The 15,215-nt window shown below is 40.2% G+C and overlaps 1 protein-coding gene across 1 annotated transcript; it reads right to left on the minus strand.

Annotated features, from left to right (window-relative positions):
• Nucleotides 1–1,223: 1,223 nt before the first annotated feature.
• GZMK (granzyme K) lies at nt 1,224–11,039 on the minus strand. The gene is given in 5 exon segments (NM_001305930.1): nt 1,224–1,592; nt 3,716–3,985; nt 4,762–4,912; nt 10,531–10,678; nt 10,953–11,039. Coding segments are annotated over 5 exon segments (795 nt in total). The 5' UTR covers nt 11,017–11,039; the 3' UTR covers nt 1,224–1,430.
• Between the last annotated feature and the right edge of the window lie 4,176 nt (nt 11,040–15,215).

Genomic DNA, 15,215 nt, shown 5'->3' on the forward strand with positions numbered 1-15,215 from the left:
TTTCTTCTTTCTTCTTTCTTCTTTCTTCTTCTTCTTCTTCTTCTTCTTCTTCTTCTTCTTCTTCTTCTTCTTCTTCTTCTTCTTCTTCTTCTTTTTTCTTTAGACGGAATCTTGCTCTGTTGTCCAGGCTGGTGTGCAGTGGCACAATCTCAGCTCACTGCAAGCTCCGCCTCCCAGGTTCACGCCATTCTCTTGCCTCAGCCTCCTGAGTAGCTGGAACTACAGGCGCCCGCCACCACACCCGGCTAATTTTTGTATTTTTTAGTAGAGACAGGGTTTCACTGTGTTAGCCAGGATTGTCTGGATCTCCTCACCTCATGATAACGCCTGCCTTGGCCTTCCAAAATGCTAGGATTACAGGTGTTAGCCACCATGCCAGGCCGTCACAGTGTCCTTTTTTTGGAAAAGAAGGACCGTGGAAAAAAGTTCTCTCTAGTTTTAGTTCCAGTACCAGTGGTCCTACTTCTGGGTAAACAATTTATTTTTATTTCCCAGACACTGTAATTCATATAATTGATTGTGTTGCTCTTTCTTGCATTGGCCAAAGCATACAGTCAAATGTGAATCCTTCTAGCAAATGTATAGAAAGAAACTTGTGGCACTATCAGTACCATGTGACTACTTAGCCTTCATCTTCTCTTTCTTACTCTCATTTCCCCATTGTCCCAATACTTTCATCAATTTGTTTTTAATTCTGCATTTTGTTTTGTTGCAGGTGTTTTTGTACATTGCTTTAAGTCCTTTCTAGAACAAAATATGACATATATAAATAAAAAATACTGTCCAAACATTTGTATAAGCTGCTTGCTTGAATTGGGATATTTATATTTATGATTTATATTTAAAAAATACAAACTCATAGAAGCTTAGAGTAGAATCGGGTTGCCAGAGGATGGGAGTGGTGGGGAAATAGGGAGCTGCTATTCAACTGGCATGAAGTTTAATTTATAGGAGATGAAGCAGTTCTAGAGATCTGCACTGCAAGATCATGCCTATAGTTAACAATAATGTATCGCACTCTTAAACATTTGTTGAAAGGGCCTATCTCATGTTTAATGTTATCACAACAATGAAAACAACCCAACAACTTAGGATGATCCAGCAGAAGTCACACCTGGTTGAAGGTGGTACCATTACTGTTTTGTTCAGTGACCTTATTGCCCTTTGGGGAGTGTGGGTGGAATGGGGGTAGATATTACTTCATGTGATAAAAGACAAACAGAGAGTCTTCTGAATTTTATTTAGAATAAAACCAGCATGGTAGAAATACATCAGTGATACAAGAGAAAAAGAACTTGATTCCTTAATAAAATGACTTACAAGTACAAAAATGGACCCCATCTTGTGTACTGCTTTACTTACATCCAACTCTAACCTGTGAGCATATTAGGAAAAAAGAAGCAAGTGCATCCAAGAAAATCATTTGTAACTTAATTTGTATGAGGTGGGGCAAGGTTGCTTTTGATCCAAGTCTGGTATTTCTTGTTTAGCAGGGTGTAGATTCCAGGCTTTTTGGCGACACCACATTCATGACCTCCAGAGACTATGGCATGGAAGACACCTTTACAAATCAAGGGGCCCCCTGAATCACCCTGGAAAGAAGAAAAAGGGAAAATATGTGGTGAGAAGCTGTTGGAATTTTTTTTTTAAGCACCAACTGTTGATTGTTCAAAGGAGTATTATCTGGGTCGTTGCTTTCTTTATGTCCTGGAGAGTGTCTGACACTGCCTTTTACTCGTTATAGGTTCTCTATATGCCTGTCTCTGTCTAGGACTATGTTTCTGCCTACTTGCTTCTCTGTTTATGTCTCTAACTATGACTATGACTATGCCTCTGCCTCTGTCTCGGTGTCCATGTCCTTGTCTCCGTTTTGTCCCTATCTATGTCTACTTTCCTCTGGGAATCAATGACTGTTGACTATTTATTAAAGAATGGATAAGGTTTTAAATAATCCACTGAAATAAAATAATCTTTTAAAGTTGTATATTTCATTTTGATGCTCATAGACCTAAAATCAAATTGCTATTGAGAGTAGCAGAAAAGAGCAATGTATTGTAGTAAATGTCTTGATGGCAGGAATTATATGTTCTCTGTTACTTATTTATTTTTTTGCATCCTCACATGGTTGGACATAGTGCTATGTATATGTACCACACTTAGTAAATACTTAGTGAATGAAATGATTTTTGAAGATTCACTCTAACAGCAAACCATGTAACTAAATTCTATCAAGTGAAGGGAAAGAGCTATAGAGGGGATGGCATGGTCTTTTAATGAAGAGCTGGCTTCTTTGAAGACCAGCCTTTCTCTTTGCTAATGTTCACATTGCAAACTGCAGTGCCTTGTACTTTGGTCAACCATGATAACAGATGTTTAGGAGGGTGATGGTCTTGGGTACTGCAGATGCAAAAGACATTTGAAGTCATCATATCCTCTTCCCCAATGATACTTAATATAGTATGAAATGAATACTGTATTCTAATTTTTTAAAAAATTAGTAATTCATTTGTACTATATATTAGTATAGTTCATATAAACATGAACACCTATTTTTTTCTTTACCATCTTAGTAAACAAAAGATTTTGAAAAATATAATGACTCTTGTTCCTTTTTTTAAGACAGGATCTCATTTTGTCACACAGGCTGGAATGCAGTGGCAAGATCTCGGCTCACTTCAGCCTCAACCTCCTGGTGTCAGGTGATCCTCCCACCTCAGCCTCCTGAGTAGGTGGGACTACAGGTGTATGCCACCATGCCCGGCTAATTTTTGTATTTTTTGTAGAGACAGGTTTTCACCATGTTGCCCAGGCTGGTCTCAAACTCCTGAGTTCAAGAGATCCACCCACCTTGGCCTCCCAAAGTGCTGGGATTACAGGTGTGAGCCACTGTGCCTGGCCTTTTGTTTCTTTTTGTTAGTCAGCAGTATGGTCTGAATGTTTGATTCCTCCGAATTCATATGTTGCAATCCTCACTCCCAAGGTGAGGGTATTAGGAGGTGGGGCCTTTGGGAGGTGATTAGGTTATGGAGGTGAAGGCTTCATAAATGAGATTAGTTCCCTTATTAAAGAGGCCTAAGAGAGACCCCTCACCCCATCTACCATGTGAGATTAGAGTGAAAAGAAGCCGTTTATGAACCAGAAAGTAGGCCCTCCCCAGACACCAAATGTGCTAGTGCCTTGATCTTGATCTTGAACAGAATAAAGTTCTGTTATTTATAAGCCACTGAGTTTATGGTATTTTGTGGTAGCAGCCCAAACAGACGAAGACAGTCAGTCAGCATTACTTATGAAACACATACTGTATATTTGAGCTTTTTGCATTTGAGTCTTATAAGACCTCCTTATTGATTAATCCGCAAGGTGGTTCTTTAAATAAGTTATCTTCTAATCACCACTAGTGACTTCAGGGTTGGTAGACTTTCTAAGGAGGATAACACCTCTCATAGGAAGCCTGTAAAAGTTGTCAGATATAGTCTATTATCCTGATTAACAAACATTTAGTGGGTGCTTATGAAGCACTGGGGAAGTTTTTACAATCCATTCACATTGGTAGATGAAAAAGAATAGAGAATGCTGTGCAGGAATGGAGAGAAAGTGTTTAGAATTGTGGTTTTGTATTCTCTATGCCCCTCCCTCCTCCTCAGTGTCAGTGAGCAATGGAAGCTTGGCTACTGTACAGCGCTCCGAGATGCCTGTTTAAAAGAGAGATTCTTACCTTACAGGAATCCTTCTGGCCTTTGGCATCTCCTGCACAGACCATGTCTTTGGTGATAAAAGGGTCGCGATTGTAGTAACTTTGGCTGTTGCAAAGTTTTCGACTTAGGACAGTAACAGTGACTTCTCGCAGGGTATCAGAAGGTCTTAAGAAATCTGGGTCAGTGGCTCCCCAGCCAGTAACCTCGCATTTGGTTCCAGATCTAAGATAGGTTTTGGATCTTACGTGGAGCAGCTTGACATGTTTATTGAGTTTTGCGGCTGTTTGAAGCTGACAGATTGATAAAAGATTGAATTATTTCTTTCCCAGTAGTATTCTGATGCTAGCCTGTGCGTTGTATGTGTGGTCTCCGTCTTAGGCAGGCGTCCCTGTTCTGGAATCTACTTTGGTGGTGGCCTGCAGCTGCATTTGTGGTTGTTGCTTTTCTGACCATGCTCTCTACTCCCCAAGGAGCTCACTGAGGCTTGGGGAGGGAGCTTATAGACAGCAGGAATTTTGTCCAGTCTCGAGCAAACTGGCCTTTGCCCTGCATTGGATGGTTTTGTGTGGAATAACATCCATAGGTCATGACTTTGAGGGCTGGGCTGCTTCCTGCTGGATAGGACCCTTGAGTATGGTCTAGACCAAGTTTGGACTAGACTAAGTGTGGTCTAGACTAAGTTGTAACTCGCTGCTGAGCCCCTGAAGTCACTTGGTTGGCTCTGTTGTATAAACAACTGTTGTATTTTTTACTTGCTAATGAGAAAAGCATTTGGGAGAAAAGCTTTCAGTGTGGATCCTTGGGCTTTGTAAGATGTTCCCCTCCTACATATGTGAGTATCAGAGTTGCTTTTCCTTGTATAAACGCAGCCCTGATACATTTGTGATAAATTCTTGTTTCTTTCAAGGCAGTATATGGAATAACATGGGCCCTTATAAAATATATCATAATCACCTCAAACATGGGGAGGGTGCTAACAAAATGCTTTTGTGCAGGTGATTAACTAATTGAGCCATCCTGTATAAAAATGTTGACGAAATAGAAGGAAGGCAATGCTGCTACCTACCTTAACCAGCATAATATCATTTGATTGAGGATCTGATGTAAATCTTGGGAATGGTATAAATTTTTTAATCTCCAATATTTGTTTGGAGGCCTCATTCTTTGAGAGAGAGTGTGCTCCTAAAACCACAGTGGGAGACTGGCCTTTGGTAAACCTAAAAAAAGCAAAGAGAATGAAAGCAGCAGAATGATTCCCAAATCCCCCAGTGGGGAGTAGTGATGGTGGAGAGGGTTATATACATAGAGAAACAAGGGCTATCTCCAAGGTAAACTGCTTAAGATTAGGTGGAGTGACAAAGGTCTTAGAGGACCCCAGCATGAATTGATATTAAGGGCCAAATGACTTGCCCTTAATCCCATCCCAAACCAATTCCCTGGAATTGCAAAAGAATATCAGAACTTGTATCCAACTGGGGAAGGAAAAGGAGTGAAATCCTAATTGACTTAGATCAAGTTTAAAACAAAATTGTGTTCATTTATGTAAAAATAAAGGAAATTATATTTCATGAGTTTGTAGTTTGAGATTTACACCAACTACCATTAAAATTTTTTTATTGTGGTAAAATATACATAACAAAATTTACCTTTTTAACCATTCTTAAATGTACAGTTTGGTGGTATGAAGGACATGTATATTGTTATTCATCCACCACTATCATCTCCAGAACCCCAGAACGTTTTTATCTTCCCAACATTAGGTGTTTTAATAATTAAGGTAGCCAGGTGCAGTGGCTCATGCCTGTAATCCCAGCCACTGGGGAGACTGAGGTGGGAGGATCATTTGAGGCCAGGAGTTTGAGAGCAGCCTGGGCAACACAGTGAGACCCCCAATCTCTAAAAAAATATTAAGGGGCACAGTGGTGCCTACTGGGCACGGTGGTGCATGCCTATAGTCCCAGCTGTTTGAGACGCTGAAGCAGGAGGCATTGCCTGAGCCCAGGAGCTGGAGGCTGAAGTGTCACAGCCTAGATGACAGAACAAGGCCCCATCTCTTAAAAACAAACAAACAAACAAACAAGCAAACACCACGAAGACCCCCACCCTACACTTGCTCACCCACATGCCTAGACCTCATCTCAGGTCAATGTGGGGAAGTAAGGCCCATTACATGGCAGTCAGATATTCAATTTGTCCTGTCCCCTCAATTAGAACAAAGATTTGGTCAAGAAAGGAAAACTTTCCTCAAGGGAAGAAAATAGTGCTAATTTGAAATGAAGATACTTTAAAGTTAGTAGTCATTCCATCAGGGAGATTTATAGGGTACGAACTGGTGAGTCAGGTGAAGAAATAGATTTGTTTTTTGGCTTTTTTTTAACCTTTTTTTTTTGAGACGGAGTCTTGTTCTGTTACCCAGGCTGGAGTTCAGTGGCATGATCTCGGCTCACAGCAATCTCTGCCTCCCAGATCAAGCGATTCTCCTGCCTCAGCCTCTCAAGAGGCTGGGACTACAGGTGTGTGCCACCACGCCTGGTTAATTTTTGTAGTTTTAGTAAAGACAGGGTTTCGCCATGTTGGCCAGGATGGTCTCGATCTCCTGACCTCAGGTGATCTACTGGCCTCAGCCTCCCAAAGTGCTGGGATTACAAGTGTGAGTCTCTGTGCTCGGCAGGTTTGTTTTTTACATCTCTGGTCATACACAGTTCTAGTACCAGTGTTACAACAGTGCCACAATTGATCAGATTTACTCTTTGTTGGATAAAATTACATTTACAGCAGTGATAAAGTAGAAATAATTTTTAGAGATTTTGGCAGTACCGTAGAGCCATTTGTATACTACAGATATATTCCATTACAGTGTCTGTCTTTATGAAGCCCACCTCAGATCTTTTAATTGTATTTGTTTATGTGTAACTATTTCTTTTGTACTTGAAAAAGCTACCAAAGTAGATTGCAGTAAAAACACACATACTCATGCATACAGGTTAATAAAGATTAATAAAAGTTACAAAGAGCACAGAAACATACAGAAAAAGGAAGACATGATTGTTTCAGATTTGGAAAATGAGCAAATGCCTGTGGTGGAGTGGGTTTGCTTATGGCAGAGCTGTGACCGCCTGGAATGACCACTTTTTGGTTTGTACCAAAAGAGGTTATTTTTATTTATTTTGGGAATTCCAGCTCTATTTGTTGAAAAGTTTGCCTATTGCAAAATCAGGATGGGGTGGAAATTTCTCATAGGATGTGGACTGGATTTCCTAGGATTGATTTGAATTTGAATTCAAATTCAACATACCCACTAAACCCAAAACTTTGTAGGAGAAGGGTGACAAAAATCTGCAGGATGAATGCTCTAACAGAAAGGTGGGCACGTGCCTAAATGACTCACACAAAGAAGGCTGTGAAGTACAAATGAGAGGTATGGAAGGTGGACTTTCACTAAGGGAGGAGTGCTGAAAAAATGTCTGGTTTTTTTTTCATCTTTTACTAATTTCCTCGGCGAGTTATTGCCTTTGAAATGTTTTGGTTATTTTTGTCTCCACTGGGATGTGTTAAGACCAAAAACAACCCAAGCAGACCATTATTCCTTCTGAACTTTCAATTTCTAGATATCCTTCAACTGTAATCTGTGCTACTGAGGTCAAGTTTTCTGCCCACGAGATACCTGGAATTACTTGAGTTCTAGGATCCCACCTCCTTAGCTAAACTGAAGTCTGAATTCACACAAAGGAGAAGTGATAATACCAGTGTTTTTGAGTTGCACAACACAGTGTTTCCCCAAGTGCAGTCTTCAGACTTGCTTCAGAATCACCTGGAGGTATTGGCTTAAAATGTGGTTTCCTGAGTCCCACCCTGAACTTTCCTGGAAGAGAATCATATACGGAGCAGAACGACAGTGGGGCTTATAGTAGGTCTGCTGAAGATATCTGTAAACATTGTCTCAACTGAGCCTAACAACAACCTTTCTCAAGGCTGGTAAAGCTGATGGGCTGTGTATTCATTACCAGTAAAATATTGTTCTTTGACGGGTCCAAGGTGACACACCTCATAAATAGGGGAATCAGGATCCAAATTTGGCTTTTGGTGACTCCCAGTCCAGTGCTCTTTCCTCAATCCCTCTTTGAACCCCGTGCCAACCCCCTTGAAGCCTCTTCTTTTCTCTGCCAGCCTGCCTGGACGCTTAGCAGTGTTTCTGTTTAGACCCACCCCTTGAGGTCTGGCAGCAAAGGCAGGGTCCCTATGTCTTGGAGATTTCTCTTGCCTAAGAGAGAGGGAGAAGAACTTGGCTGTCAGACAGGGAGGTCTTCCCAGTCTTATCTCGTCAACATCAGATTAGTTTCTTGGTTATTACCATGGAAGGCACAGATAATTGTATAACAGTACTCGATAACATCTATTAAGTTCTTTGTGTTCTGTGTTAAGCATTTTACAAAGCTTCCCTCATTTAAACCTAACAACAGCGTGGTGAGATAGGTATTATGATAATCTCCATTTTAGAGATGAAGAAATTGAGGTTCAGGTAAGCGAATAAACTTGAGGACCTTTGCCTCCAGGAGGCACATCCAGGCAGGATTAAAGCTCATTTGGCTTGAATCTAGAGCCTGAACATTGAACCATTTTGTTCCAGGAGCCTTGAGCATTTGAGATGGAGTGAGGCCGTGTGGAAGGGGCTGTGGAAGGTTCCATCTAACACCTTGCTAGGCAGGTTGGGGCAGGGGGAAGTGCTCTGTGAGGGGGTCTGGGAGAGAATCAGGAGAACAGGGTATAACAGCTGGTGAGAGTTTTGCTTCTGGTAAGTTAAAATGCTGAAAATAAGTTTGTACAGGACATTTTAATCAATTTCCTTTTATATTTGACATGGCAACTAATAAAGGGGCCAGGATACTGAGGGAGGAGCTGTGTGGATGGCTGGTGAGAAGGGATCACTCCCAGGTTTGACCTTCTTCACAATTTTGCTGAGAGAGAGGCTTGGGGCAAACTATTCCCACAGGATACTGGGGAGTACATTTGTGGGAAGCTACCATTGAGCTATTTCGTAAATATTTTGAATTTCATAAAGCTTAATATTTTTCCAACCACCGATCTGCCTACTTTTTACACCCAAGTGTCCTGTAGAGGAAATGCGTTCTACATATTTTGGAGTTCTTTATACCCCAGCCATTTAAAATGATATTTAGCAATAGTTTGTTTTAAGAAAAAAAAAAAAAAAAAAAAAAAAAAAAACAACCTCTAAGACCTCTCTCCAGTGTTTTTTTTATAATCTCTTTCCCCAGTTTGGGAATCCACTTCTCATGACTTAAATCCACTTGACAAAATTTAAAATTCAACTTAGTAATATTATTTAACTTCCTATAACACTTTATGGCTAGTGAAACACTTTTTCATACACCATGTTTCAGGCCTAGTCAAAGAAAGAAAGAAAGAAAGATCTTTAAACGTATTTCTTTCTTTCCATCCAATGTTTGTTGAACATTTAAAAGTCAAGCTCTCTGTCTGCGGAGGTTATAGACCATTTGAATGTGTATCATGAGCATATTTGAAGATGTGCATATTTTGCATTAAATGAACATTTACTGACAGTTCCCCACTCTGTCTCTCTCATCTCGCGGGGGCAAGTGCCCTGGAGAAGAGAGAAGTGATGGGGATGAGAGTGTGATTTCTATGAGGGCAAGAACCCCATGTAAATGAAGTAACCATATTAAATTGGAAATCAGTGGGTTGCTATTTAGAGATAGCAGAAGGTCTCCCTGTCTGCAGGCTTCAAAACTTCAATTTGTGATCAAACAGTTCCATTTAAATGGGGCAATCAGACAAAACCCCCAAAGCATGGAAAAGCAAATCAATTGAGTTGTTCTGTTTAGATATAGACAATGCCTGGAGAGCAAACCATGACAGCTAAGAGAGATCTTTAAGTGAAAGAAAAGGAGAAGGCTCCATTTCAGCTTATTGGGCAAGAAACATAAGGAAACATACACACAAACAAAAAACAAAACCAAAAACCCTAAGCAAACAAACAAAACAACAAACACCAAATTAGTTTTCTACTGGCATTTCCTTTTGTGATGGTTGCAGCATCCCAAGAGGGGTTTTGTGCTTTATTAGCTGAAGTAAGAGAATCCTACGCCAAAATGGACTTTGGGAGGTTTTACTCTGTCTTCAGAAAAGCTTTCATTCTAAGTATCCGAGAAAATAAATCTCTCATTATCTTTCTCTTTTTAGAAGTCATCAATAACTTGTTTTTTTTTTTTTTTTTTTTTTTTTTTTTTTTTTTTTTCCACCTAGGAAAGTTGTAAGTGGTGAGTAGCTACTGTTAGGAGTGGCAAAGTAGGCTTCTCATGCGTATAATACTAATGATAATAGCTGCAATTTTTTTGTGCTTACTAAATGTGCCAAGCATGCTAAAATACTTAACAGAAACAGATACTATTCTCAAACCCCACAAAGCAGGTATGATATTATTATTACCCCTTTGTAAAATGGGGAAGCTCAGAGCACAGAGCAAGCTCTGGTTGTCTGATTTCCTCTTGAGCAGTGGATCTAACAAGGTCAAGAATACTGTTGCTTCAAATATTACCGTTACTGTGTTCCCTGCATTATACAGAGGACTTGAATTTGTCTAACATCTTGCCTGGGAAAAGCAGCTCAGTTCTCTCTGAAAAGGAAAACCCAGGCCAGAAAGCATGGATGTGGAAGAAGGTAAGTAAATGCCACCAGTTGGTCAGTGACCACAGAAACTAACTGTAGGTCAAATTCTCACTCAGGAGAGGTAAGCTTCTCTTATAGCTATAATACATTGCAGAAAAAACACATGCCTGGAAAAGTGTGGCAGACTTACGGATATTGGCAGTGGGCCGCTGTCAGCACCCACTGTGGATCAATCAGAACACCTCCACAAACGTGATGTCCGCCATACTGGATGGAGGCCATAAATGGCCTGGAGTGAGGTGACACTTCTTTCCCTCCAATAATTTCCATATTGAAACCTACAAAAGTAGACCAAAAGATTTCACACAAAAGATCTAAACAGACTGTTTCATGTAATTCTTCCAATGACAGGCACTATATTATTTTCAAAGCTTAAAGAACAACAATAACCCTACCTAAAAGCTACAATAATTTTACTGATGAAAAATTTGTATAATACATTACAGTTCAGAAAGATAGGAATGATTGTGAAAATAATTTTCATCTATAATATAACAATATGGTCAGTAGAAATTCATTTAAAGTTTACATGTAGATATAGGAGATACTTACACACAGGAGTCATACAAGCCCCAGCTATTAGGAAAAACAGAGAAAAGGAAGAAAACTTAGTCATTTTAAAGACTTAGATTTAAGAAGCCCAGATGAAATGCTTTGATTGTGTGATGAAGGAAGAAGATTCTGAAGACTGCGTTTGGTTCTTGTAAGTTTTGACTTTCTCACCACAAGTGTTCTAGGGGTAAGATTGTTTTCACACCTAGGTGTAAATGTTATGTATCAGTTTGGGGACTTTCAGGTCTGTGCTTTTGGCACTTTTTTGTTTTGTATTGTTTTGAGATGCAGTCTCCCTCTGTCACCCAGGCTGGAGTGCAGTGGCTCTATCTTGGCTCACTGCAGGCTCTGCCTCCCGGGTTCACGCTATTCTCCTGCCTCAGCCTCCCGAGTAGATGGGACTGACTACCTGTGCTCACCATCACGCCCAGCTAATTGCTTTTAGCACTTTTTTGGGAGAGGCATGTGGGCCATAAAGAACTCCTATCTGGGGATAACATCTGTAATATCTGTATCAGAGTACTTATGTTATAAATAAAATTTATACTATATATGTATATAATATTTATAAATGAAAAATATCCATGCAGTAAGAATGTAATGAAGTTTCAGACAGAGTTCAAAGATGTCCATTGCTCTCAAGCAATACTTACTATTTTTCCTGGCACAAAATGTTGCCTATCGTATTTCATTCTTCTCTCTTTTTCATTTGAACATAGATATGGTTACCTCACAATGTGGCTTAGCTAAAGCCTGAGCATCATCCAGAGAAAGCCAAATGTTTTGCAGCAAACATCCCTACTCATGTCGTTTTTCTAAGTTTGCCCAAATTTGGTTAAATTTTAGTTACATTTTTGTGAGATTTCATAATGTTATTAAAGGTGAGCATTGGCAACTATTTTTGATTCAGAGTCTCTCTTTTACTCACTTTTAACTGAAAATGGCTGTATGCTTTTCCAGGGACTTAATAATAATGTCTTTTAAAAATAAAGGACTGCATTTTGTACTTCTCCCCAGAGCAGATGACAATGCGTTGCCAGGCCTTCAATACAAAAGGTATTAGACTCAAGATTCTACAAGATTCTGTTGGTACCAGACACTGATCAGCAGTGCAAATATAAAATGAATACAAATAGATCACGCACCAGAATGCCAACCACTTCCTAGAAATACTGATCAAAATTTGCATTACATCAACAGATCTTTCTTTTAAGATGTATGCATTCTGTCTTCCATTCATTTTAGAAAGGAGAATTAAAATCCAGAACTTTTATGCTCAGCAGATTGCAAGAGATTCCTATCACATTGTTTTCTAGCACAGAAAGTAGGAATAATAATAATTAATATTATAATTATATATTATAACTTAATAATATATAAGTAAAATGCCTTAAGTTATTTCCAAAATTCTTTTTATGTGATCATTTATGGTTTCATTTCTATGTCTTTGAGGAAAGCAGGACAACTATTATATTTACATTACAATGGAAGAAATAAGTTCCAAGAGGCTAAGTAATTTGCCCAAGGCAACACAGCTTATGACCTAGACCAAATCACCTGCCTGACCTCCCTGTATGTTAACTTACATGTGAATGAGTACTCTGCCAGAACACAGAATTTTATAAAAAGCCTGCTTCCCTTGTACAGGGATGTGGCAACAGCAAAGCCTTCTACATATTAAACGGAATTAACAAAACCAATGCAGAGCAGTGACTTCCTGCCAGAGAGAGCAGAAGGTGAGATAAGGAGGAGCCAGGTTAAGAAAAGCCACAAGCTTAATAAACCAAACTTATTACTCCCACTCAAATGTCCCTGTGAATTTTCAAGTCATCTTTGTCACTGTTGATGTGCCTTGGATGGCTTTACTGTGTGCCATTGTTCCACATTGGAAGGCGGACAGGATGGCATCTGTTCCCTGCTACATCCCAGTGATGCTGGGATCATAAGGAAGATGGTGTGTGACAGGTAGAAGTCATCTGAACTCTAAGGAAGAAATAAATTGTAAAGGACAAAGCTTCGTGTGTGTGTGTGTGTGTGTGTGTGTGTGTGGTGGGGGAAATGGGAATGGTTACAAACATCTCTCAGCTGCTTATTTCTGAGGAGTAAGGACTAAAGTCCACATAGCATTGTACAAATTACTGAACGTTTTTAGCTGTATTTCCAGGGAAGTGGTTGTCCTTAGTCTTGTTTTATGGATAAAGAAACGGAAATGCAGGGACTTGCTTGAGATTACCGCGTTAGTAGGTGGCCCTTAAGCGCCTATGTGCTGGCTCCCAGCTCCATGTTCCTTTCAACCTGACTACATGCCTGCCTCTTTTGAGAAGTCCCTGGGGGCTTAGATGCTCTGAGAGACAAGCTGGCTGTGCAGAAGAGAAAAAGGGTTTAGCCATATGCACTGCGTGCAATTAGACATGGGTGAGATTTAGTTCAGTTGGGAAGGGTCTCATAACTCTTTCTTGTAGCTGACTTGGAAAATTCTGAGAATCATGTTGGTTAATAGCAATGAGTTATTTGGTTTTGGCTTCAGACCAATTAGCCAGTTAATAGTATCATTTGTTATTATATTCAAGATCCTGGATTTGAGAACAGTGGGCTGTGTAACATGATGAGCTCGGTGATCTAATTTATTTCTGGGTGTTGGTTTTCATTCTGTTGAGTCTGCTGCAGGGAGGGCCGTGTTTGCTTTGGATGGCTTTACAGCAGCTGTACCGGACTGAGCAAGTGCAAGGCCGTGCTCAGAGCAGGGCTGGCCTTCACACGTCGTGGCCTTGTGGTTCTCCTTTGCTGTGTTTAGCTGTCTTTCTTGCTGCTCTTAGAGATGTTGTTTCTGCCTCTTCTGTGTTTCAGGATACCCTTATAGAACAGCTGTTCCGCTGCTCCAAAGGCCTCGTGTGGTTCTACCCCTTGGACTGCCTTTCTTCAACAGCCCAGACACCTGCTCCGTCAGATTTATAAGCCACACCCCCTAGAGCCATGTCAATCAAAGCATGATCCGCAGACCTGTGCCAGTCTCCGAACCTGTTTCTTACTGATTTGGAGCAAGATGGGGACAGAAATTGAGAGCCAGAGTTTAGAAACTGTAACAGCTACTTAACATGTCACTGTATTAATTTATTTTATTAATGAAATATAGTTTTTCCAATATAATAAAAATTGGGTGTGTATTTTGTATGCCTTTGTTTTTTATTTAATTACTTTTTTTCTATTTATTTGTATTGTATAAACGTATCAGTTCACAATGGGCTGAAACTGAAAACAAACAAATTAACAAACTAAAACTCCTAACATGCTGGTCTCTCCCACAGGTAGTCTGAGAAACACTGCTCTGTAGACATAAGTGCAAAGCAGATTTGTTTCAAGCCCTTCCCATTTATTCCCTTTTACATTCCTTTGAAAAATGTTCTCAACATCAAGGTTTCCCAGGCTGTCCAACCATCCCCAGCCCTTGGTACTTTACATCAGGATTTGGCAGAATTTCCCTGGGTCCCTCCCTTGTAGCCCACCATCCTCCGGTCCTTGACTTCTGTCCAGTAATGGCTTGGCTAATTTGGTAAATGAATCTACTAACACCCATAGTGAAACTATGGCAGCTTTGAAAATTGGGCTTGGGAAGGATATTGGGGTGCTGTATAATGATATTAAGTTCAAAGTTCTCAAGAAAATGTAAATCCCACCTCAGATTACAGTCATCCCTCCCACGAGGTCCTTAAAATGAATGAGCTTAAGGGCAGTTGGCAAGGAAAGCAAAGTACCCCTCAACCCAGAGCTGGGCTGTAACATGGGTTGGGACACATGGAACACTGCCTTTTCCTAAGCAACTTAAATGTAAAAACTTCAGAGGGCTGCTCTAAGGCCTCCCCTTGGTGGAATGATGGTGGTGGCAAAGGTGAGATTGAGGGAAATTTATTTTGTCTTCCTCTACCTCAACTTTAAATCAGAATATATTTTGCATGTTAAATCTTCCTTTCATAAATATGAAGACACGTTTTCTAAACTGTCATTATTGAGTTAAATCACACAATAGTATGGCAACTTCCTTTTCCTTTACTCCTCTCCAAGTCAGCTATGAAATGACTGGAATGGATGAGAATTGCGTTGAGTGCAGGGTCCTGATATACGGAGTAATCATAGGAAAATACCTTGAGGACTTGGCAAATAGGGATATCCCAGCACTGCTGGTGCTGTCTGCCTGGTCATACACTGTCCCTATCTCAACTTTGTCTCCAGGCCTTACTCTGCCCTTTTATGACTCCTCTTCTTTTT

The sequence above is a fragment of the Macaca nemestrina genome, chromosome 6 (genome assembly GCF_043159975.1).
Source record: "Macaca nemestrina isolate mMacNem1 chromosome 6, mMacNem.hap1, whole genome shotgun sequence".
Taxonomy (NCBI): domain Eukaryota; kingdom Metazoa; phylum Chordata; class Mammalia; order Primates; family Cercopithecidae; genus Macaca; species Macaca nemestrina.